The sequence below is a fragment of the Cervus elaphus genome, chromosome X, assembly GCF_910594005.1.
Source record: "Cervus elaphus chromosome X, mCerEla1.1, whole genome shotgun sequence".
Taxonomy (NCBI): domain Eukaryota; kingdom Metazoa; phylum Chordata; class Mammalia; order Artiodactyla; family Cervidae; genus Cervus; species Cervus elaphus.
In genome coordinates, this window is record NC_057848.1 from 28,951,371 (window position 1) to 28,977,258 (window position 25,888).

Below are 25,888 nucleotides of genomic sequence, written 5' to 3' on the forward strand. Positions count from 1 at the left end.
CATTGCGCTGCGGGGAGGGAGGGGCGCTGCTTTCCCTGTGTACGCTGCTCAGGCTCCCGGCTGCTCTATATGGAGGGTGCCCTGCGTTGCGTGCGGTTCCAGTTTTCGGGTACTCCACAAAAGCGCGGACTCAGTTGCACCTGTGTTTTGTGCCTTCCCCTGCCGGAGCAGCTCAGGCAGCCAGGAGCTTGACGGGCGCACTCTCCCTGGGTGTGGTGCGCCTTCTCCCCTTCGCGCCCCCAGCCTCAGTTTCTGCCTGCGCGGGTAGGGTGCGTGTGCCTTGTGTTTAGCTGCGACCCTCCCAGCAGATGTCGACCATCCAGAATCTCAGGAAGTCTTTGGTTAGAAACTGGAGGATTGTTTGCAGTGTGGTAGGGAATGCCGTCTTGGGGCCGTTTTCCCCTTTCCCCTCCCCCCTGCCTCCTGACTCTGGCGGGGATGGGCCGGTCCGCAGCTGGCTAGCTCTTCTCTGGACTTGCTCAAACCCTTTGTTCTGCAAACGGCCGGCAGTGTGTTCGGCCAGTTAATTTTCTCTCTGTCTTTTGCTATCCCACAGTTTAAGTTGCTATCTCACAAAAGCTCCCTCCGATTGTCCTCAGGGCACTCAGGCCCGGTTCTTACCCTAAGCAATGCTGCCCGCTTCTCTCCGTTCTGCCCCCACTTGCTGGTGGCAGATGCAGGCGTCTGGGGTACTTTTCTGCTGGGAGTTGCTTTTAGGCACGTAATCTGTGGGTTTTATTTATTTTTCCCCCCAGTTAGGTTGCCCTCCGAGATTCAAAAACTTCCCCCAGACCTGCCAGTGCGAGGGTTTCCTGGTGTTTGGAAACTTCCTCTATTAAGACTCCCTTCCTGGGATGGGTCTCCATCCCTAGCTCCTTTGTCTCTCTTTTTATCTTTTGTATTTTGTCCTACCTCCTTTCAAAGACAATGGGCTGCTTTTCTGGGTGCCTGATGCCCTCAGCTAGTGATCAGAAGTTGTTTTGTGAAGTTTGCTCAGCGTTCAGTTGTTCTTTCGATGAATTTGTAGGGGAGAAAGTGATTTCCCCGTCCTATTCCTCCGCCATCTTGGCTCCTCCCTCGAAATTTTGGTTAATGACTAAGGTTAAAAAAAATAAGACTTGCATATTAAATATATCAATGACAAGAATTGAGTGTGATGGCAAATATAGTGGCTTCTAGAATTAGGTAAAGAAATCATCTTAACAAATTGTGACCATGGGCTGAATCTAACCAGATGCAATTTAGCAGGGGTAAGTGTATTCCCACAGTGTTAAGCACTATACATTGAATATGGTGAGAGCCTCCTATCCCTATCTCCTACAGTGAATTGCATTAATACAAGATAGCAGTACAAGATTGATTAGTACCACATGAGAAAGCCATTTAGGAGGTATAATTAATAATGAGTAGTTACTTGCACCTAGCCCAGTGCCTGGCAGTAACTACTCGAGGAAAGGAAAAGGAAAGAAAAGAAGGGAGGAAAGGAAGGAGAAAGGGAAGAAAGCTTGGTACAAATACAAAGAAAGATAATGTAATTTTAGGTTGAATTAGCAGGAGTTGATTATCTCAAGAAAATCCCACTACATTGATATTGCTAGGGGAGGAATAGTTGGAAGGTGGAGGATACCTTGCCACCCAAATCTTGCCCCATCTTCACTCTATGTGCCAGGACATAGGCTATCACTAGATCCTGTGCTAGTGAGGAAAGAAGCTGATGGTTGAAATTTACTCTGTGGTGCACCAAAGGCACCCCAAATGACACATTTTAAGGGAGGAACTAACAAATTAGAATTTGCTCTGAGGTCAGAGCTCAGAAACCGAAGGACCACCCTAAACTCTGCCTTCACGACCCACACCTCCTATCCAGTCTACCTTTTTCCTTTTATTACAACGGAAACTTGAGTGATTGCAATAGCTTCCTCTATGCTCTTCCTGTCTCTATTGTAGCCCCCATTCACACTCACCGTCTCACTGGAGCCAGAGGACTCTTTAAAAAGGCAATTCTGATCTTCTGTAACTTTTATGTTTAAAACTCTACCGAAAGCCTGCACTGTTAGTGATTCCGATACAGCCTTCTTTCTCCTCCTCTCCTTTTCGGCTGTCACCCCAACCGCATCCCTCCCATTATAAGATGCTGTCCTTCTCTGCCTCTCCCACTGTCAAAGTACTCTTCTCTGGAAGAATATTTCTTGAGCTTCCTTCACTGAATTATTTATCTATGCTTCCTGGAGCTTGACAAACCATCTCATTAAAAGCCCTGGGTGGGGGTGAGCCCCTCCCCCCTGCCCCCCATCCCAGCCTGCACAGCTAACAGGAGAAAGAGCCAAGGGGAGGAAGAGACATGGTGAGTGGAGTGGGAGTCCCCCCCCATCCCCACCACAAAGGGCCTGTAGACAGAGTCCATGAGACCCAGGGACTCAGGAGGGTGATGGACACAGGTAGGCTCCAGACTCCAGGGTGACCAGCGTGCTAGTCTGGGCCATTATCCTTCTTGAAAGCTTTGGACAAACACAGAAGGCCTGAGCCCACCATGCCTCTCAGCCTAAGAATGTCCGAGTGCTGAGCAGTCAAAGAAATAGTCATGACACTGAGGAGAGCTCCTCTGTCTCTGCCATCAGGACTCAGTAAAGTAGGACAAGTTATCCATCCTGATTGCACCTAGAGGGACAGAGCCATGTGGGGAAGAGAGTGGAGTGGGGACAGGAGACCTAATTTCTGTTTCCAGCTCTGCCATTAGCCAGCTATGTGACACTGGGCACACCACTTGGCTTCTCTGTGTCTGAGTTTTCACTTGTACAAGGGAGGCAGCACACACAGTGCAGCAATTCAGGGCATGGGCTCTGGAGCCAGGCTGCCAGGGTTCACATCTCAGCTCTCTGTGTGACAGTGACAAACCCATTTAGCCTGACAAAGCCTCAGTCTTCTTATCTGTAAATTGGGGACAACAATAGTGCCCGCCTCAAAAGATTGCTGCAAACTATATAGCAATCAGCACACAGCCTTGAGAGACACTCAGAGATGGTTGCTACATGCATCTCATCAGAGATCCTCGTTCTCCAGAGTCTGATCTGTTCAAGTCACTGGGACCTGGCTCTTCATTCCAGAGGGAACATATCATTCTGGTGGTGAGGAGACATGGTTTGCAGGTGGCCTGGGCCAGCCCTTCAGAATAAGGTGAAGGCACATCATGTGTGATGTTCTGCAAACCTTCATGTGGCTCTCCTCATTCTGAGGCATCCTGGGGAACCAGTGGAGACCAGTGCTCCCAGGCTTCCAGGACATTTGCCCATGACTCTGCATAGGATAGAGTAAGGGCTGTGAAGGAGGAAAAATAATTTCCTCTCTATCCTTCTAGGTTCTTGACTGAGGCCCCTCAGTTCACTTTAGTTCAGTTGCTCAGTCATGTCTGACTCTTTGTGATCCCATGGGCTGCAGCACGCCATGCTTCCCTGTCCATCACCATCTCCCAGAGCTTGCTCAGACTCATGTCTGTTGAGTCAGTGATGCCATCTAACCATCTCATCCTCTGTTATGCCCTTGTCCTCCCGCCTTCAATCTTTCCCAGCGTCAGGGTATTTTCCAATGAGTCAGTTCTTCACATCAGGTTCCCTGAGGCCTCTGGCCCTGTAATAAAAGACAGATTAACAGGAGAAAAACATACAGACTTTTAGTAACCTATGTACCTCCTGCATTCATGGGAGAGACCCAGGAAAATTGAGTGACTCCCCAAAATGGTCTAAGCCTCCAACTTATATACCATCGCCAGCTAAAAACAAAAGAAGATGATGAGGGAGTGAGGGAGAGCCAGTGATGGGAGGTTTTCAGGAAAAGCTCAGGGAACAAGAGTAAGATTGTCATGCATATTTAACAATTGCTGTCTTCTCCACTGATAAGAGTTTCTTGAGATTAAGTCATCCTTCTCTTCCTGGTCCAGCAAGGGAGACTCACTTACAAATGGAGATTTCCGTTATAAATGTAAATGTTTCTTACAACATAGTAACTTCTGCTAGGTTTCCAGAGCTTTTCTAGCTCTGCTGTTCCTTAAAAATAACCAGCCTAAGATAAACCTTATGCCAAAGAGATAAATTTTGAGGTGGTGAATTCTACCCATGCTCTGTGCCTACCCCAGGGGAGCCACAGCCGGGGAGGCCAGGGCCAGGGCAAGAGGTCAGCAAATCCAGGCCTCTCCTCCCCTGGCCTCTGGGTACTCAGCCAACCAACCAGAAATGTGCCGCTTACCTTGGCCTCTTACCCCAGACCTGGCTGCCTTGGCTTTGGTTTGCTTTCCATGATTTGCTTTCTGATTCTGCCAAGATTTGGGAACCTACAAAGAAAGGGCCTGTGCTTTAAGCCATTAATGGTGTCATGAGCAATCTGGCCAATAGAGCAGCCAGGACTGGCCCCACAGAGGTTTGCCACTCAGCACTGTTGTCCAAGCTGGGGCTGCCACCAGTGCCTCCCCATTCATCCACCCATCCTTCCATCCACCCAACCATCCATCCATGTACCCATTCATCCTTCCATCCACCCATCCCTCATCCACCCAGCCAACCATTCACCCATCTCTCCATCTAGGTACCCATCCATCCTTCCATCCACCCACTCATCCTTCCACTCATCCATCCATCCATCCATCCTCCCATCCAGCCACCCATCATCTAACCATCCATCCATCCATCCATCCATCCATCCATCCATCCATCTTTCCATCCACCGATCCATGCATCCAACCACCCACCCATTCACCCATATATCCATCTAGGTACCCATCCATCCTTCCATCCACCTGCCCACCCGCCCACCTATCCACCTATCCATACACCCATCTATCCACCCATCCACTCATCTATCCATCCATCCATCCATGCATCCATCTCCAAATATTTAGCTGCAGCTTATCTTGTGCCTGGCCCTGTACCTGGTGCTGTGGGAACTCAGCAATGAGAACAACACAGGCCTGGACCTCAGGGAACTTACAGTCTAGTTGGGGGAGGGGAGGGGCTTTATGAGGAGCCGCACACATGGATGTGAGATTACAGACTGTGAGAAATAGAAAGAAATAGAGGTTTTCTGAATGCCTGTAAGAGTAGGAAACCAGGAAAGAAGTACAAAGAGGTGATGCTTATGCCTGACCCCAAGGGAGAGAAGGCACCAGGCAGGCAATGATTGAGGGGAGAGGATGCAGGAGGGCCGAGTTGTGTCCCTGCACTGGGCCAGGGTGTTTCCAAGCCCTTTGCCTTGGTGGGTCAGGCTCTGGGTTCTGGATGCCTACTGGCTTTCACTTGACAAACAAACTCTTCAACTGCCACCATCGAGGTTTCTCAACCCCAAGCCCTCAGACGGTGGGCATCAGAGTCCAAGAGAAAACTTGATATAGGTAGGTGCTTGGGCTGCACAGCCCACAGAGACCTGAATTTAGCAGATCATGGTGGGTTCAAGTATTTGCATTTTCAATAAAGTCTCTAGGTGGTTCTGTTATAGGTGGTCTGCTGCTCTGTGGGCCATTCTTGGCCATTCTATGTCTATAGACATAATTGACATGTCTATAACACAAATTTGAGTTTCACATCTGTTTGTTTAAAAATCTTTCATTTATTGCCTATTATTTTAAAAATACATCCACATTCCTTAGTAAGGATTAAATGGCTTTTTGCGTTTTTGCTTCTGCCTCAACTTCTGCTCCTGCTGCTTCCCATTTACCATCCTCATCCTCATACCTTTAATAGTGCCTGGTACAGGGGAGACACAAGACAAAAATTTACTCATTACCATGAAAATGAGGAATTTAAAACATATCATATCTTGCTTAGGGACCTGGGGATATTTCAAGTCAGAAAAATAGAGCTGTTTTCAAATACTGGAAGTCTATTCCATGTAAAACACTTGTTTCCTTTTTTTTTTTTTTTAATTTAGAGAAGAGACATTTTTATTTTGGACTACTGTAATTCAGATTTGGAATATGCAAGTCTAATTCTCTTCCTGTACACTGCATATATGTTGTATATATACACAACCTGTAAAACACTTGTTTTGAATAGCCCTAGGACCAATCAGTGGAAGTCATAAGAAGTCAGAATTTGACTCCATGTAAGGAAGCTTGCACCATCTTTGCAAAGATTAATCACCTGCATTGTAAAAAGGTTACATTTCTTGCCCCCTGTAGTATTCCAGCATTGATTCTATAGCCACTTGGCAGGTATTTGGTGAAACTGGGAAGAAATAACCTACCACTCTTGAAACAGGATTCTATGGGGAAATAAAGCTAAACGGGAGAAGGAAAGAAAATAAACTCCCCGTTTCAGGTAAGGAGAGCATTATGGTTTACATTACCATACACACCATACCAATATACATTATATATGAAGTACCTGTTTTTCATACTGCAGAATAGACCAAACAAAATTAATATCCCTTATTTTTTCTTTGTTGTTTCCGTAAATAACTTAGCCTCTTACAATGTCTATGGGTCTCCATTACAAATATTAGTTCTCATAATATTGAAGTGTGGAAATGCCAGGTAACAAAAATCTCTGCCAAAATGTAAGATATTCAGCTTTTGTTACTGTAACAAAAGAAGTATTCTAGAAAAAACAATAAAGACATGCGTCATGCAGAGACAATAATTCTTCAGCTCAATTTATTATGTTCCAATTTTTTTTTTATTGTGACAAACTAAAGAATAACACTACAAATCAGAAAGCTAGATCAGAAAGCTCACTTGTCTCAGATACAGCTAATAACAAAAGCTAACACTGGTACATAATTAACAGCAATTTTCATGATTGATTGCCAATAACGGAGGAGAACATGGGACTGAAGGACAGGATTTTCTTTTTATTTATTAATTTATTTATTTTTAGGATTTTCTTTTTAAACTCTCCATCAGGTATCTCTTTCCTTGCTCTGTTTATTAGGAACTTAGATTTTAGTCATTTGGGTAATTTTTAGTCAGACTTTAAAAGACTTGGGGTGCTAACAAAACCTGGCAGCTCTGATTTCAACAACAATTTTCATTTTCATTTTATTTTATTTATTTAATTTTTTTCATTTATTTTTATTAGTTGGAGGCTAATTACTTTACAATACTGTAGTGGTTTTTGCCATACATTGACATGAATCAGCCATGGATTTACATGTGTTCCCCATCCTGATACCCCCTCCCCTCACACCTCACTCTCTATCCGATCCCTCTGGGTCTTCCCAGTGCACCAGCCTTGAGCACTTGTCTCATGCATCCAACCTGGGCTGGCGATCTGTTTCACACTTGATAATATACATGTTTCAATGCTATTCTCTCAGATCATCCCACCCTCGCCTTCTCCCACAGAGTCCAAAAGTCTGTTCTATACATCTGTGTCTTTTTCTGTCTTGCATATAGGGTTATCGTTACCATCTTTTAAAATTCCATATATATGCGTTAGTATACTGTATTGGTGTTTATATTTCTGGCTTACTTCACTCTGTACAATCGGCTCCAGTTTCATCCATCTCATTAGAACTGATTCAAATGAATTATTTTTAATGGCTGAGTAATATTCCATGGTGTATATGTACCATAGCTTTCTTATGCATTCGTCTGCTGATGGGCATCTAGGTTGCTTCCATGTCCTGGCTATTATAAACAGTGCTGTGATGAACATTGGGGTGCACGTGTCTCTTTCAGATCTGGTTTCCTCAGTGTGTATGCCCAAGAGTGGGATTGCTGGGTCATATGGCAGTTCTATTTCGTTTTTAAAGAAATCTCCACACTGTTCTCCATAGTGGGTGTACTAGTTTGCATTCCCACCAACAGTGTAAGAGGGTTCCCTTTTCTCCACACCCTCTCCAGCATTTATTGCTTGTAGACTTTTGGATAGCAGACATCCTGACTGGCGTGTAATGGTACCTCATTGTGGTTTTGATTTGCATTTCTCTGATAATGAGTGGTGTTGAGCATCTTTTCATGTGTTTGTTAGCCATCTGTATGTCTTCTTTGGAGAAATGTCTGTTTAGTTCTTTGGGCCATTTTTTGATTGGGTCATTTATAGCTTTTGTTTGTTCAGTAAGGCAGACGCTGTGGGGAGGCACACCTTTTCAGTAGTTCCTAGGGTTGCTTCCTTGGGGGGAATAGTAGGGGCATGACTGACTCAATATTTCTCCCAGAAAAGAGCTGCTTGCTATTTTTTGACTTCTTCCACTATCTGAAGACTGAATCTTGCTCTGTTTAGAAACTTACCTTCCTTAACTTGAAACTTACCTACCTTTCCTTTCTTTGCCCCTCTGGCTTCATTTCCTCCCTGTCTCTATCTCTTCTGCATCTTTCAAACTACATCAGATGAATAAGTTCTGGGGAGCTATTGTGTGTCCTGGTCATGCTCAGTCGCTTCAGTCATGTCCGACTCTTTGTGACCCCATGGTCTGTAGCCTGCCAGACTCCTCTGTCCATGGGATTTTCCAGGCAAAAATACTGGAGTGGGTTGCCATTTCCTACTCCAGGGGATCTTTCCCACCCAGGGATCAAATCCTCTGTTCCTGCATCTCCTGTGTCACAAGCGGATTCTTTACTGCTGAGCCACCAGGGAAGCCCTATTGTAAATGTGGCAACTTGACTTAATACTGAGTCATATACTTGAAAGTTGCTAAGAGGGTAGAGCTTCATGTTCTCACCATAACAAAAACAACAAAATGGTAATTATATGAGGTGAAGAATGTATTCACTAACTTTGCTGTAGCAAATATTTCAAAATATCTAAGTGAATCAAGTCATAATGTATACCTTAAACATATACAATGTTATATGTCAATTATTAATACATCTCAATAAAGCTGGAAAAAATGAAAAAAATATCCTGGCCCCAGACAGTGAAGGGTGCTGATCTGTTACTGGCCAGTTGTGTGGCCTTCAGGAATTTGCTTAACTTCTCTGTTCCTCAGTTTTACTATCTGTAAAAAGATGGGATTGGATCAGTTCCAAAATTTTATCTAAAGTAGCACACACATTACTTTCCCTCAGGCCTTTCTTTTGCATTGGCCACACATGAGGAGAGCTAAGTCAGGACCCTGACTGGATGCTCAAGACTCCTTCTCTGAGGGAGCCCTTCTCCAGTGCAGCAAATCAAGGATACTTCATTGTCTTTAGGCTCTTTCTACTTAATGGAACTTCCTTTATTGTTATTTGGTGTGAAGTGAAGTGAAATCACTCAGTCGTGTCCAACTTTTTGTGACCCCATGGGCTGTAGCCTACCAGGCTCCTCAATCCATGGAATTTTCCAGGCAAGAATACTGGAGTGGGTTGCAATGTTATTTGGTGTGAAGATAGTGTCAAATGCAAACTTTTGTTGGTTTTCTTCCATCTTCTTGACAATAAATTCTTGCCTTGTAAAAACAAACAAAAACAAACAAACAACAACAAAATTAAGTAGCACACACATTACCATGCTTTATATGCCTCACTGGAATCATTTTCCAGTTTTTGAAGTTCCTCTAGGAAACTTGTTTGTCTTAAAGAGGGTCTTTATGTCTATTGAATACTACAACCCTTTGCCAATTCCATCACAAGAACCCATGTTGTGAAGTTTTTTAAAAACCATTTTTAACCTCTGAGCACATTTAAAATTCATTGTAAATACTTCAGTAACAGTCATGAGAAGAGAAAAAAATCTACTCTGGTATGTGTTTCTGTTCTTAATGTGAAATAAATATAGATGGAATTGTTGATTAATATCTTGAAGGAAAGAAAGAATTTCTCATCTACTCTGTGCCAAGAACATTGCTAGGTCCTTGTGAATATTATTTCTGGTAATCCTCAAAACAACATGGTAAGGAAGGCATTTTCTTAGTACACAAACTGAAGAAAATGAAGATCAGCAAGTTTACAGGAAATGGCAGGACTGGGATTTGAATTCAGAAGATTAAAACCTATGTGATTGCAACACTGTGAATATACTAAATGCTATTGAATTTTACACTTTAACATGGTTAATTTTATGTGATTCTTACCTGAAAAGACAAAAAGAAATTTAAAATCAGAAAAAAAAAGTATATGTTTATAGTTTGTATCAATGTAACTAAATCACAATATGGTCAACTGGAAAATGCTTAAGACTCAGCTCTGACTGGCCAGCTCTGTGACCACGAGCAAGTTATTTCACCACTCCAGGTTCCAGTTTTCCCCATCTATAAAATAAAGAGAAGGTGGACTAGCTGGATGATTTCTAGGCGCCCCTTCAGCTCTTAACAGTTTGCAGTCTTGTTTCATCTACCGCTGAATACTGGTCTTCATTGCCCCCTAGTGGGTGAAAGCTGAACTGTCACTGTTTCTGTATTCGTATGAGATTTCAGAAAAATCGTTAAAATAACAACAAAAAACACAAATGGAACCAGCCTTTGACATCATGCAGATAAAGAAGTTGAATATTTTGCTATCAATTTTTTTGTCATGATGACACAAGATTAGACTCATAATCTTTCTAAACAAAAATAAGTGCATAGTCTCAAATGTGGTCAAGAACAAAGAACAGATCATGTAGGCATTTCTCTCTCCTCCACCACCCTGTTAACCCTTTCAATAATCTTTCAACATTTAAAAAAATATTATCAACAAAATTAAGAAGGAAGATGTATAGGAGAGGACTGCAGAAAACCAGTAATACAGATATGGTGAAAGGTTAATGCATATAATATATATATAAAAAAGGAGTTTCTAGAAATCAATAAGAAACAAAAATGACTATTCCCCAAGTGTGCTAAGGACTAGAATGGGCTATTCACTCAAGAAAAAATAAAAATAGTCAATAAATACATGAACAACTATTTATTCTCAAAGATTGAAAGAAATGCAAATCAAAACGAGATTATTTTTCATTCATCAAATTAGGCATATGTGGTTTGTGAAGATAATATTCCATTAAAAATTGAGTGTTTATAGAAATAAGCCTTCTTTTATTTTACTGTTATTGGTGTAATTTGGGACAACTTTTCTTCTAGATGACAATTTGATAATGTATATTAAAAATCGTAAAAATATTCATTCTCATTGACCTAGAATTTTACTTATAGGAAATAATAGAAATGTGAATTGATTAATATTAGGGACATACATTGCTGCTTTACTTTGTAAAAAGGAGACCATTGGAAAACAACCTATATGTCTAGCAATAAGTGTCTGAAAATATCGTGGTTTTTTTTTTTTTTTTTTCAGAAGCAAAGGAAAGCTTTATTCTTCAGTCAAAGAATGGAGAGATATAAGCTCCAGGTTTAGAGAACCAACTCTTTCCTGATTATATGTATTATGGCAAATCCTTCAATAGACTATTATGCAAGCATTAAATATAATCCCTAGAAGAATATATAATGACCTAGTGAAAAATGTCATGTTTGGTAAGTGAAAAACATTACAATCAGCTTGTGTAGTATGATATCAATTTTATTTCATAAATGTGTTAAAACACACACATACTCACTAAAAAGTAATATTAAAAAATCTGCTTACCTCAGAGTAATAAGATTAAAGGAAACGTTCATTTTCTTTATCTTGCTTTTCTGTTTCTTTTTTTCCTTCAGGTATTTTTGGTTGTTGTTTGTTTTTTACCATGGGTGTGTATGACTTTTGTAATCAGAAAAAAAAACAAAAAACCAAAATTTTAGTGTCAGCTGGTGACACTGTTTTCCTGTTGGGAACAGATGAAAAAAGAGACAATTCAAAGGATATACCAACACTTGTTCTTCCAACTCTATGCTGAACAATATATTACAGGACACACCCTTGGCCGTAATGTTTCTAAGTCAGCCAGGAACAACGAAAGAGAAAAGAGAAGAGATGAGCCTCCCTCTTGCTTCCTCATGAATGAACCACAGGAAGGCATGATTTGTATTTTAATTCTAATCAATATAGCTAGCATTTCTTTCATCAAAGCAGAGTTTCTCAATTCCTTTTCATCAATCATTAAGTAAAAGAAGCACAGCTTGGCATGTCTGGCTAAAATTCAGGAGTGCTATAATGAAATTCATTACACATTGACCCATAATTCATAAACTATGAAAAGAATTGACAGATTGTTCAAAAATACACATACTTGCACTCACAAAACCCGCCATTTAAAAGGGCACTTAAATATGGCTGAACCAAAATTCTGTGTTGCCTTGGAGAAGACAGAGTGATTTATGAAGATACAGGGATCACTGTAGCAATTCCTACACAACTAAAGGTGATGATTCCTTCACATCTTGAGTTGTGAAGACACTTGTTCTAGCTGGGAAAGCACGAAATAACCCTTCACTCCCTTAAAAAAAAGAAAACCATAATAACTCTCCTACAAACATCACCACATCCATGAGTAAAATAAAAGCTAGATCCTTGCTTACCAGTTTTTGCAAACATACCACTAAGGAGACATTTAATACTAATAGCCTTATTTTCATTCTTTATACCTAGTTTCTATCATTATCCTTTCCTTTTCTTAAAGGGAAAGGAGTAAAGAATGAGGGCTTTATTGGTGATGTTAAATTGAGGAAATTAAAAAGCCAGCCAAAGAAAAGGTAACTCTGAAAGGTGATAGATATATTAATTAGCTTGACTGTGGTGATTATTTCATAGTGTGTATGTACATTGACTCATCAATTTGAACACCTTAAGTATATACAACTTTTATTTGTCAATTATACCTCAATAAAGCTGGGAGGAAAGAGAGATCAGATTGCAAAAAAAATGCACATATGTGAATATTTAATAAAAAAATTGTATCACAGTTTACCTGTCCTAAAGATCAAATGTAAGAAAAGCACTCTGTGGTAATGAATCCTGTATCTCCATAGCAAAGAGATAAAAAAGTGAAATGATTATGTGGATGACTAAGTTTAAAGTATATATATATACATTGCCATTCAGGAGATGGGACTGGAGCCGCTGGTTCAATCTCTGGGTCAGGAATATCCCCTGGAGTAGGAATTGGCTACCCACTCCAGTATTCTTGCCTGGAGAATTCCATGGACAGAGGAGCCTATGGGCTATAGTCTATGGGGTTGCAAAGAGTCAGACACAACTTACTACTAAACAACAATAGAACTACTTCAGGTAATTCAAATGAAAGTAGAGATGTTGAATTTTGTCAAAGGCTTTTTCTGCATCTATTGAGATAATCATATGGTTTTTATCTTTCAATGTGTTAATGTGGTGTATTACATTGATTGATTTGTGGATATTAAAGAATCCTACATCGAAACATGTATATTATCTAGGGTGAAACAGATCACCAGCCCAGGTTGGATGCATGAGACAAGTGCTCGGGCCTGGTGCACTGGGAAGACCCAGAGGAACTGGGTGGAGAGGGAGGTGGGAGGGGGGATCGGGATGGGGAATACATGTAAATCCATGGCTGATTCATGTCAGTGTATGACAAAAAACACTACAATATTGTAAAGTAATTAGCCTCCAACTAATAAAAATAAATGGAAAAAAAAAAAAGAAAGTAGAGATGTCACTTCCAGCCTGAAATTACTCATATTGGTGCTTCAATTTTCCCAGTGTGTTCTAAATATTCAGTTATAGAATTGAGAGGAAATCATCTATTCCACATTTCCTGGAAGAACTATAGCCAAACTATTTCCACAGTGGATAAGAATCTGCCTGCCAATGCAGGGGACATGGGTTCTATCCCTGGTCAGAGGAGATTCCACATGCTGCAGAGCAACTAAGTCCACATGCTGCAACTTCTGAGCCCATCCTCTAGGGCCCATGAGCTGCAACTACTGAGTCTGTGTGTCATAACTACTGAAGCTCATGGGCCTAGAGGCTGTGCTCCACAACAAAAGAAGTCAACTGTAATGAGAAACTCACTCATCATAAGGAAAAGTAGCCCTCACTTGTCACAACTGGAGAATGCTCACACGCTCACGTGCAGCAATGAAGAGCCAGTGTGACCAAAAGAAAATAATTAAAAATTAAATGAATAAATTTATAAATAAATAAATAAAATAATAAAAAATTAAAAAAGAAAACCTGCAAAGACAGAAAACTAGTTTTTAAAGTATCAATTTTGGATGAGCAAATCCTTTTTAAGAGCTTGGAGATCTATGACAAGATTCAATGCTTTCTGAATGGTGGTGTTGGAGAAGACTCTTGAGAGTCCCTTGGACTGCAAGAAGATCCAACCAGACAATCCTAAAGGAAATCAGTTCTGAATATTCATTGGAGGGATTGATGCTGAAGCTGAAACTCCAATACTTTGGCCACCTGATGAGAAGAACCGACTCATTGGAAAAGACCCTGACGCTTGGAAAGATTGAAGGCAGGAGGAGAAGGCGACAACAGAAGATGAGATGGTTGGATGGCATCACCAACGCGATGGACATGAGTTTGAGTAGATTCTGGGAGTTGGTGATGGACAGGGAAGCCTGGCGTGCTACAGTCCATGGGGTCACAAAGAGGTGGACATGACTGAGCAACTGAACTGAACTGAGATCTATGATCTTCTAGCTTAAAAGTGACATCATTATAGCCCAATCAAAAGGATTTCAGATGCTTGTAGTTGAGGTTGGTCTGATAATTTATTACATAGTTTTCCTTAGTGAGGGAAACAGTACATGTGGCAAAAAATCTGTTTTTTTTTTCCCCTTGTGATTTTGACTGCTGAAAGTTCCAATAGGCAAAATAGAGGGCAGGAGAGAAGAGGACTAAATCTGTGACAGATGGAATGATGTAGAAATGATGTGCTGTGGAGAGACTTGTGCTGATGTACTGGATATTCAAATCACTTGATTGATGCTAATCCAAGTCTCTTTAAGGTCCAATATGTGGGAGGCAATAGAATATTTAACAAAATTATCCTTTGCTTTCAGATTTGTTTTGTCTATATTTTCATATTTTCCTAAGATCTGGACAGTAGGCCAGTCAAGAAAATAAAGGGAACATTTAAGCTCTGTTTCTATTTTGTGATGGCTTACTTTTGTTTTAAATGATGAAGGAATAAAGTGGAGAGTCAAGATCCAATTTCTAGTCCCAATACTCTTCATGAATTAAAAACTGGCATAAGATAAAAGGAAATTTCCCACCTTAATCTTTTGAGTTTGCTTCCCAATCAGTGGAACAGTGTCTGTCTGATCAATAGGTAGTGGCTGCTTGAAGTACCACGTGAAAAAATGATTCAGGGGCCACATGTAGGACAGTCTGAATGAGTGACTTGATAGATGAATATGCTCTATCACACTCACCAGTTGTTTGAAAAGGGAAAGGGAAAAAAGAAGCACATACATTGTATACTGGTTATTCAAAATGCACTTTTTATTCACTTTAACACAGATGTTTTTTTTTTTACAGTTGAAACAAAATATCTGATACACAATTTCCAGTTTTTAGCAGCACCAGCAACAAGAGGACTGTGGAATACCTCAGGGTACAACTGAGATGGCTGAGGCAGGCACAAATTAACCTGAAATTCATCAATCCACTGAAGATATATGAAAACTGAGGCCCCCTGAATGTTAGCTTAATACATGAAAATAAATTAATAGATATTCTGTATGATGTTTTAATGGACCATTGAAAAACATTATAGTTCCAATTAGAAACATCTTGTTCCAAAAAATTCAGTGTTCATGAAAAAAACACCTACTGAAAATATTGCACTGCACATTCTAGAGTATATAATTTTCTATATGCACAGTTCCTGATATTCATAGATATCAGCCTTTGGTGTTTTTTCTTTTAATCTTAACCAAACTCTATGTCAGCACCCCACTGAGTGTTACTTACCAAAATGCCGCCACTTTTTGTCACTTAATATTAAGTGTTTTTGTTAATATATTATGTAGTGATTTGGTAGAAAAAAACCAGTATGGCTAAGAGAAAAGGGGCTTCAACTGACCTGCCAATAAAATTAACACTTGTCTTGGATGGACAGGAGGCCTATGAATGGGATACCCAAGTAATTTTTTTTTTTTTTTTGCTTAAATGATCACGTGCCATTCTCATAGTGACAAGTACTTTTGTGAGTGGATGGAGGTCTTTATGAAGGCCTGAGATCTACAAATAGAAACTATTATAAGCTGAGTGCAAGTAGAAAGAGAAGGCCCCAGGTCTCATGCACTTAAAAACAATTAGCAATTAACAGTTCTGACATACAGATTTTCACTCTAACATGATTGTAGCAAAATGATCATAGTACTTGGAAACCAGTGTGGCTGGCTATAGGCATAGGCAGGATAGGGACCAATACTTAAGAGCTGTGGGGTCCCAGTTCTGGCTTCGACTTCTGGCATCAAAGTTAGTTGGACAATGGGGTCAGGACCATATTTAAATTGGAAATATTGGGTATGACTGGATTAAAATATCATCTTCCACTTAATGTTGCCAAAAAGTCCCAGAGCTCTTAAAGTACACAAGGTCCCACTTGTAAGGCTGATTCCATATGTGGCTACATTGGAGAGTTCTAGGCTATATTCCTGTGAAAGCTCCTGCCCCCTTCCTGACCTAGGTCTTTTTTACGGTCATTTTTAACTGTCCCTCATTACCTTGGGTCACTACTTTATCACTGATGTTGTAAAAGTACAGATTAAAAGCTATGCAGGACAAATAAATCAACTGACAAGAACTAGACTGCATATTCATAATAAAGTATATAGCTAGCAGTCATGGTAATCAAACTTTGATAAACTGTTTTTGTATTTTAATGTGGTATCTTCAGGATGTTTATATTTGACATGTAATGACTACTTGGAGTTCAAGAATTTTTCCTGCCACAGTGCAAAAGCAAAAGAAAGAGCTATGTAGTTGCTGTTAAAGGCTGATCCCAGAATAGTTTGAGAACTTTTAAAGACCCTTTCCATAGTCATAGCTGTTATCTTAAGATATATCTAACTATAACATGGCACTTAAACGTAGCTTGTAGCTCATAGATTCCTAGAACTTAGAGCTGAAAAGGACCTTAAACCAAACATCTAGCCAGTATAGAAATTCTTTTTATGGTATTTTAACAGATGGTCATCTAGCATCTCGAATATTTTCACTGGAAGAGGGTTCACTATTAAAGCAGACCATTCCACTGCTGGACAACTCTAATTATGAGTTCATGCTAATGCTGGGTTAAAGCATGTTCTCTTGTTACTTTCAACATCCTAGTTTGGCCAGCTGAACATACAGTGCAACATACAATAAATCAGTTCCTTCTTCTACAATAAATATTCGAGTTAAGGAACCTTATGAGAAAAGCCCAGTATCCTCCAATCTATTCTGAAGGCTTCTCTGAGAGCATAGTATGGTAGACCAAAGGACCATCACAATTATGAGCAGAGTGCACTGGATTAAAAGCCATATACTAAGCAGCATTGCTAGATAAGAGGTTGTCAGAGAAGCAACACCCCTGTGCAGCAAAAGTAGACTTACGAAGTAAAATCAAACCAACCATTTATTTGCAAGGGTGATTGGCATAATGAAGCATAATCCATTCACTAGGACCCTGTTACTTCAAATACAATGAGTATAATAAATTTCCAGAGTCATTAGTGTATCTCTTACCGAGATGGCATTTTTTTAAAGCTCAGAGGGGAGCAAACCATACACAAGTGTTTAAACAAGGCAGTGTACATCATTCATTATACTTAGCACTTCTAATCTTTACAACCTCTTTATAATTCAAGCTTAGGACATCCTAGTTTGCATTATTATCTTTATTGTAGTACATCTCAGAGCCTTATTTTTCTCCCCTTTGGCAGACATGTCAGAAACTGCTTGGTAAGAGTCAATGGTGACATTTGTTAGTTGATTAATGAAACGCTTTAAGGGATAGCTGTAGCTCTTTAACTCCTTCATGCGGCTGGGTTCTAAGATTAAACTGTGATTTGAAAAATATTTAAATCTCTCAGGACTAAAGTTTTCTGAAATGTCCTGATACACACAAGAAGGAAATAGCAGAAATTACACAAAATACAATTGGCTTGATAAAGCTTTTTTTTTCCCTTTAAATTGCTCTACAACTTCAACTTGAAAGGCTCTGGTTCACATCAGAAACTTATCTCTCATCCTTTTGTATATGTGTGCACTAATAGAGGGGCACAGTGATTCTCACACTACTGACTGATCAATTTGGGGCACATTTTTAAAAGGCTTCCTACTTTTAACAGCATGAAGATCCTGCTTTGGAACCACTGTTCAAGTCAATAGTGTGACCTAACATGCAATGCTCCAGTTGTTCCTCTACAGCCAACACCTGCCTGACAGCTTCTTCAAAGGCCACTGTCACATTAGTATCATCTTTGGCACTTGTTTCTAGATAAGGGTAATCTCCATTCTCCATGCACCAGGACTGCGCCTCCTCAGTTGTCACTTGCCTATCCTCTTTGTCTACTTTGTTCCCCAGAACTACAAAGGGGAAGTGCTCAGGGTCTTTCACATCTGCGTAGTAGATGAATTCTTTCTGCCAATTACCCAGGTTCTCAAAGCTCTGCCGGTCATCCACGCTGAAGGTCAAGAGGCAGCAGTCTGCTCCCCTGTAGAAGGGTGTCCTAAGGCTCTTGAAACGTTCCTGCCCTGCAGTGTCCCAGATCTGGAGAGTTACAAAACGTCCATCTACCTCCAAATCTCGATTTAAGAACTCTACCCCTATGGTGTGAAAAGCCTGGGAGTCAAATTTATTGGTTACATAACGGTTCATGAGTGAGCTTTTCCCAACTCCACCGTCACCCAAGAGAATGACCTTTAAGAGCAGGGATTTCCCACTCATTGTTGCAGCACCAGATGGAGAAGAGTTTATAACCAAGAGGTCCTGAAAATAAAAGAAAAAGTAGGAGGGAAAACAGTTAAACCTGAAACTGAAATTAACTTCATAGTAAATCAACTTCTTCTGAATTATGAGGCCTTCTTATTTACCTGCTCTCTATTTCATGTTCATTAAATGATATAGCAGAAGGAATAAAATTCTTTTTTGCATAAGGGAGAAAATAGGTCTTGTTTTTCTGAAGTCTCTTGCCTGTGCCAGGAAAAATGGCTGAATGCCATGGATAAATGGACTAGCAGATGGTGGTATAATCTGGTTCAGTTCTGACCCTATTCTACGGAAGAAAGCCTAGAACAGGAATGCTACTCAAATGTGTAACATCTTAACTTCTGGTTTGGACAATTCCAAACAAGAGGCAAAGAGTATGAAATTGATTAGAGGGGTCTGAAGTCTGTTCCTGATGGACCCAAGAACAACTGAGGAGAGAAAGCTGTGTAGGCTGGAATCTTGAGTTTGTTAGTAGAGGTTTTGGTTAGGATTACATTGGACCCCAGAACTTGAGAAGAAGAAAAAGATTAGCTTTCTTCAGGCATTTGCCCCATTATATTAATACTTGCATTGTTATGGATACCCTTACAAGTAAAGGATCTTCCATAATCTTTTCTTCATGGAACAATGGCACTCAAGTTGATGATTGTTGACTGGTATTATTATAAACAGCTATCATTAAGGAAGAGAATCTTGGATAGCTTATTAAATTCTGGATTTAGGTTCTAATTCCATAATGACACCAATGAAAATATACTGTAAACTCTAAAGAGCTAATGATTATACAGTATCTTTATTGTTACCTCCACATGTCTATACATGGACTATCTAGAACATATCTTAAAAAGATCAAATGTTTACTGAACAACTATCTTGTACTAGAGTCTGTTAGGTTCTTTCAAATTAGGTCCATTGTGGAAACTCAACAATGACGATGTTTATTGGGTGTTATTTATAAAAATGACCCAAATAGATGAAAACTAATCACTCATCAAAAGAGCACTTGTTATATCTCATATTTACACTTAGGTGATGATAATACTGCATATATATACTGCATATAGAATTTGTAGTGACAAATAAAATGATTAGCATACAAAAAATTTTAAAACAACACTAAGAAATGAGCACATGAAAAAGAACACACACATTTGAAATGTAGCTTGAAAACCTCAGTAGTCCTTAGAGTTACATTGCTGTGTAGGTGTACTATGTATTTTTCTAAATATTCATTTTAAGAGATCCAATAAAAACATATAAAACGATACCTACCCAATTGAGAATAAAATGTAAACCTACCCAGTTGGGTCTTTGTCACAATTTTAGTCTTTTTCTTGTTGTTATATTCTCTCTTTTTATGATTCTAAAAAACAGATTGGGAAACATTATTTTTAAAAATTTATTTAAAAATAAAGTTCAGTTCAGTTCAGTTCAGTCTCTCAGTTGTGTCCGACTCTTTGTGACCCCATGAATAGCAGCAGCACGCCAGGCCTCCATGTCCATCACCAACTCCTGGAGTCTACCCAAACCCATGCCCATCAAGTCGGTGATGCCATCCAGCCATCTCATCCTCTGTCGTCCCCTTCTCCTCCTGCCCCCAATCCCTCCCAGCATCAGGGACTTTTCCAATGAGTCAACTCTTCACATGAGGTGGCCAAAGTATTGGAGTCTCAGCTTCAGCATCAGTCCTTCCAATGAACACCCAGGACTGATCTCCTTTAGGATGGACTGGCTGGATCTCCTTGCAGTCCAAGGGACTCTCAAGAGTCTTCTCCAACATAAAAATAAAGTTAAGGCTATCTATATAGAAATACTCAAGTCAGGAAAAAGACCAATCTCAATTTACCTACAGAGGATGCTTTTCACAAATATACTTAAGAGTTCAAATGGCTAAAAATGTTTATCATGGACAAAATAATTTTATTGGATGAACATTAACTCCGTCCTAACTTGAATGTACTTTATATGGACTGCAAGGAGATCAAACCATTCAATCCTAAAGGATATCAATCCTGAACATTCATTGGAAGGACTGATGCTGAAGCTCCAATGCTTTGGCCACCTGAATCGAAGAGCCGACTCATTAGAAAAGACCTTGATGCTGGGAAAAATGGAAGGCAGGAGGAGAAGGGGACAACAGAGGACAAGATAGTTGGATGGCATCACCGGCTCAATGGACATGAGTTTGAGCAAGCCCTGGGAGATGGTGAAGGACAGGGAAGCCAGGCGTGCTGCAGTCCATGGGGTCACAAGGAGTTGGACATGATTGAGCGACTGAACAACAACAAAAAATGTTTTACATTGTCTCTCTATTGAGCTCTCTATTCAAAGTAAAAGTAAATTAAAGAAAGTAGATGATATTAAGGAAAGGGAAAGCACAGAGGAGTTTAAGATATGTTGAAATTCTAAGTCAGACATGAAACTCCTTCCCTTTCTACCTACCAATGATCTCCAAGAAAGTTATTAATGTATTCATCAATCTGCCTGGAGGGTGTCTCTGCAATTGATTCCACAAGATCAGAGAGGAAAAAAATATGTTTGGGGACTCCATGTTTACCATATGTAGTCTTGGCTAATTTACTCAATTTTGTTCATCTGTCTTAAACACAGGTTTTAGCATTTAACTGGCTTTGTTAAATTCAAATACAACTTCATTTAAAATTATAATTAATTATGGCAAACATCTTATTTCAGCAACATCAAGAGTACTGATCTAAAAAGAAAAAAACAGTTCCTAGTTTGTTGAGTGTTCTAACTGAGGAATTAAGAAGTTTTTAAGAAATCTCCATTGCTTAGCAATCTCATGTTAATTTTTATATTGGTCTGTAGGAAAACTTTACAGAGCAGAACTCTGGAACTCTCACTTGAAGAAAGTACTTAGGCACAATTGACAGTATAAAGGGCCCATGCCAAGTGAGCGTCCTTAAGTTCCTAGCAAACAGGTGTTCACATCATTAAACAACTCACTAACTCTACTTTCCCAGCTGCTGCAGATAAACTCAAATGACGGGTCAAGGACCGAGTGAATATGGAAACCAAACACTCAGCTCCAGGAATAATGAGAAGTATTAATAACTATCTGAGATAGTGCTACAGTTGCTTGTGCATCCCCTATTTGGTTGTGTGCACACATAACTTCTGGGTGCATAGGCTCTACAGCAGGGAAGAGCAACGTGGTTCAATGTCAAGTGCACTGGGCTGGCAGCAATCAGGACACAAGAGTCTTCATCACTACTTTCCTACTCATTTATTTTATGAACTTGGGCAGGTCACTTAATCTTGCTGTGTTTCTTCCTGTATAAAAATAGAGCTCATAATACCTACCCTACTTAACTCACAGAATTTGGGAGGAAATGAATAACTTAAGAAATTTGCAAAGATTTGTAAGCATTTATTGAAATTTTTGGCTTGAGGTTTTTGTTCCTCTTGCTCCTCACCTCCTTTCATTCATTCACTGGTGGGGGCCTTGTGACTCCATATTAACTCTTCTCAGAAAGGGCCTACCAGTGGGAGGATAACACTTCTTCCTTTTCTCTTTCTTCCATATCTGAGAATGTCCTGTTCCCCAAAAGTTTGGATTATCTGCATATACCACAGAATCTTAGCATTGGAGGGACCTTATGGGTCTTCTGGCCCAATACTGCAACTGACGCTTGAGAAAACATTTGAGTGCCTGTCGTGTGCTCTGTTCTTACTAAGGTGATCCTCCATTTTCCTCTGTTGTCTCCAACTCCCCTTTGTTTGCTGGAGGTAAAAATGGATACAGTTTAGGCTTGTCTCCTTGCCTTCAGTCACTAGATCCTGCTCATTTTTCTTTGTGATATCCTTTTTCAGTCTTTTACTACTATCCTCATTTTGGTCCACATCTCTTTGTATCTAATCTATTGTGAAAGCTTCTTAGCTTCTTAGCTCTTGCCTCCCTGCCTCTAGTTTCTCCTTACCTAATTCATATACTTTGCAAAGCTTCCATCACTTGAGCACCCACTGGGTGTAGACCCTGTTGGAAAGCAAACATGTTTGAGGCAAGGTCTTACCTTCAAGGAGTTTATAATTTGACATATAAGCTTCAGACCTCCTAGTTGACAGTTGAAATAATATTATACTGCCTTATATTGTTAAAAAAATCTTTTTTTCCTGCACAACCAAATTCTAAATTTCTGGATCCTAGGGCCCTTGTTTGTATATGTCTTTGAAGTCCCTTTATGTGGCACCAGAGGGATAATTGATAAGTATTTGTTTATTATTTAGGTAAATACCCAGAACTAATGCCTCTGAATTGATGCAAAGACACAATAGATACACAGTTCTGTAAGACATCCAAATATTATTAGTTATAAGGTGACTAAAGAGCAGAAGTCATGGGCTTACCTGGATCGCTTTCTAGATAGACGGGACTTAACAGGAATTCCACCTGTTGAAAGTCAGTGGAAATGCTCCAGTTTTCCTCCCTTTCCCCTCACATTTCCAATATACAAATTTCTCAATTTTCAACAAAAACCAGAGCAGAATAATTATCCCCACTTTATGTTTCCAGTGGGTGCTAGCATCATCATCATCATCTGAGTATGATACTCTTTAGAACATACTTTAAAAGAACTAGCACAGTATAAAAGTAAATCAAATGATTTTTTTCTTCAGGATATGCCACATTTATACCAAATATTAAAAGAGGGTAGCATTAAGTAGGCAAGGAAATTCTTGGATAACCCTGAGTGCATTTAGTAGGAAAGTCAAATCCCTTATACCTCCCTTAAGGGTCCCTTATTAGTTTAGGATTTGGACTAAAATGTTTATTCTAATTTTGGCCCTATTCAGAGAAAGATCTGCCTTTAAATGACTGAGACATCCCAGAGATACCATTCCCCTTTCCTACTTCACTCCCCAAAACAGATTAACAAATATTTTCTAAGGATAGTTTATTCACTTTTTTTCACCCCAAATAGGGTCTCGGTCTTAGACAGTAAGGTGAATTAGGAATTGACATAAGTGATACTCCCTAGCTTTCTTTGTTCTCCCACACTTTTGTTACCTTCTGAACCTGTTGTACCTGCACCCACATAGGCTTATTAAAATTATTGTATTTGGTTGAGGATGCTTAGGGGTGGAGATGGAGGTGCGTGAGGAGGCAGTACAATGGTAAGAAAGAGGTTGAACCTTTGAAAATAGTACATTTCAGTGTGATGATGGAGAGAAAAACAGAAAAGCAAATTGGAAACATCAGTTCGGCTGCCATGAGTAGGATGATGCTCAGATCCATAATGCAGATTGTTTGGGAGCAAGTTTTGAGAGAGATGTGTACAGCAGGGCTGAGGGTAGCGGGAAGAGAAGCTGAGGAGGGCTAGGCAGTGGGTGAGAGTGGCTCTGGTAGCAATCTGCACCAGGGGGAGGAGCCATAGTTAGAGCTGTGGGGAATGCCCACCTTATGGTGACACATCGGTTGAGGCTATTCGACTCACTGTGGATTCCTGGCACAATATTTGGAAATACTACACTGGCGAATTGAGTGGGGCTTTCCTTAATCTACATAAAAATCAATGCAAATAGGAACTGACTGGATCTTTGAGACCCTCTACTTGAAATGGTGTAGATTGTTTCCAATACAACCTGATGCTTGGGGTTGGGAATAGGGGATGGTTCCGAAGCAGGGAAGCCCTCTGACGCACTGGATTCATTTTGCAGAGCTAAACAAGTTATCAGCTACATCCATACTCTGAGTCCAAATGCCACATCTGTCATTGCCCCTGAAATGCTATTTTTACATTTATGCCCATATTTATATCTTACATGCAACTAGAAGGGTCCAAGGTGGAATCTCACCTCTAACCTCTCCTCACAACGACGGCTCTGGGGCTATGAGCCCGAAGGCAAACTAGAAAGCAATTTGGCACTGTCCCCAGGCCACTTCTTCCTGAGTAGACAGCCTGGAGAAGAATAGGTAAGGTTTGGGTGACATTAAGTGAGCAGGGTACAGGGAAAAGAAGCTTCCTTAGGAGTCTGGGAATGCTGGCATCTCCGTGATAGGGGTCCTGTTAGCATCGGAGACCCAGAAAGTGAAGATGTCACGCATAGTTCCAGCTACCTCGGACCCAGGTCATCTCACTGCACCCCTAGCTCTGAGAACCCGCGGCTGTGGCGCATGCGCACTGAGCCACACCCGCTCCCCACGGAGCCCTGCGCCTCTGCCTGGCTTTGGCAGCTGCTCTGGATTACTCAGCAACGCCCCCCTCCACCATCACCTACCCCCGCCCCTGCAACTCCGACGCCCGCGGTGCCCAGGCCCCTTTCACAAGGTGCAAGTGCCCCCGGGTATCACCCAGACCTCCCTTCCTCCCTCTGCCCCCGGGGGCCCCATCTCCCCGCCTCCCGGGTCCTCCAGCCGCTCAGCCCCTCTCGCTGCACCCTCGCCGGCATCTTACCCAACACAATGGGAGCGAGGCGGGAGAGGGCCGTGGGGGCCAGGCCGGTGAGCCCTCCGTGCCGGCAATCCGGTTCCGCGGCGACACCGTCACCGCTCCTGCCGCCTCCTCGTCCTCAACGGGGCGGCAAGTGCAGCTTGGACCTCGGTAGCCTGACAGCTGCCGCTCGCGCCCGCCGCTGCCGCCGCGCAGCGTCTCGCGCTCGCGCCCGCCAGAGGAGGGGGCGGGGCCCGCGCCGCCTCCTATCGCCCTTTTCCCGGCGCGGAGGACCCGGCGTAGCCGCCTCCCGCCCTCGCCGGTAGCCAGCACTCTCTGGCTCGCTCACACTTCTTTCCGGCTCAGTGGCCAACCCTGGTTTCCTTTGTCTTCCTCCCCTCCCCTCGCAGATCAGTAGGCACAGCGACAATGGACCCACAAACATTGCTCTCCCACTTAGCTCCTCCGTAGCCACAGTCCCATTTCTGGCAATTACCTTCGACCTACTGCACAACTTAGCGACTAAACCATCACCTACCTCCTTTACCCTACCTTCAAACCCGCTGCTTTTCTCAAGATGATAGCACATACACTTAATTATTCTTGTTTAAAATAATTCAGGGAAATACATGATCACGACACATTACTAGGCCCTGTAGCTGGCTAATGCTCATGAAATTCTCAAGGCAATCCGAGAGGAAAGGTTCTCATCTGTAGCTCAGGCATAGAAAGCACACTGCCCTTTACCTTTACAGGTTACCG

At 41.2% G+C, this 25,888-nt stretch overlaps 1 protein-coding gene across 8 annotated transcripts; it reads right to left on the reverse strand.

Annotated features, from left to right (window-relative positions):
• Nucleotides 1-15,232: 15,232 nt before the first annotated feature.
• Nucleotides 15,233-25,372, reverse strand: RAB9B (RAB9B, member RAS oncogene family). Of its 8 annotated transcripts, XM_043897328.1 has the most exons (6): nucleotides 25,151-25,372; nucleotides 24,552-24,655; nucleotides 23,103-23,145; nucleotides 22,676-22,731; nucleotides 20,034-20,097; nucleotides 15,233-18,734 (listed from the first exon to the last, which is right to left on the reverse strand). In XM_043897328.1, the coding sequence occupies exon 6, from the start codon at nucleotides 18,690-18,692 to the stop codon at nucleotides 18,087-18,089; it is 606 nt and encodes a 201-aa protein (XP_043753263.1). In that variant the 5' UTR covers nucleotides 18,693-18,734; nucleotides 20,034-20,097; nucleotides 22,676-22,731; nucleotides 23,103-23,145; nucleotides 24,552-24,655; nucleotides 25,151-25,372; the 3' UTR covers nucleotides 15,233-18,086. The 8 variants fall into 8 exon arrangements, with proteins under 8 accessions (XP_043753263.1, XP_043753262.1, XP_043753261.1 ...); XM_043897327.1 differs by lacking the exon at nucleotides 23,103-23,145 and having other exon boundaries at nucleotides 20,007-20,097; XM_043897326.1 differs by lacking the exon at nucleotides 22,676-22,731.
• Nucleotides 25,373-25,888: the final 516 nt, after the last annotated feature.

Coding starts and splice junctions, on each gene's coding strand:
- RAB9B (XM_043897324.1), bottom strand. CDS start 18,692: ATGAGTGGGAAATCCCTGCTCTTAAAGGTCATTCTCTTGGGTGACGGT.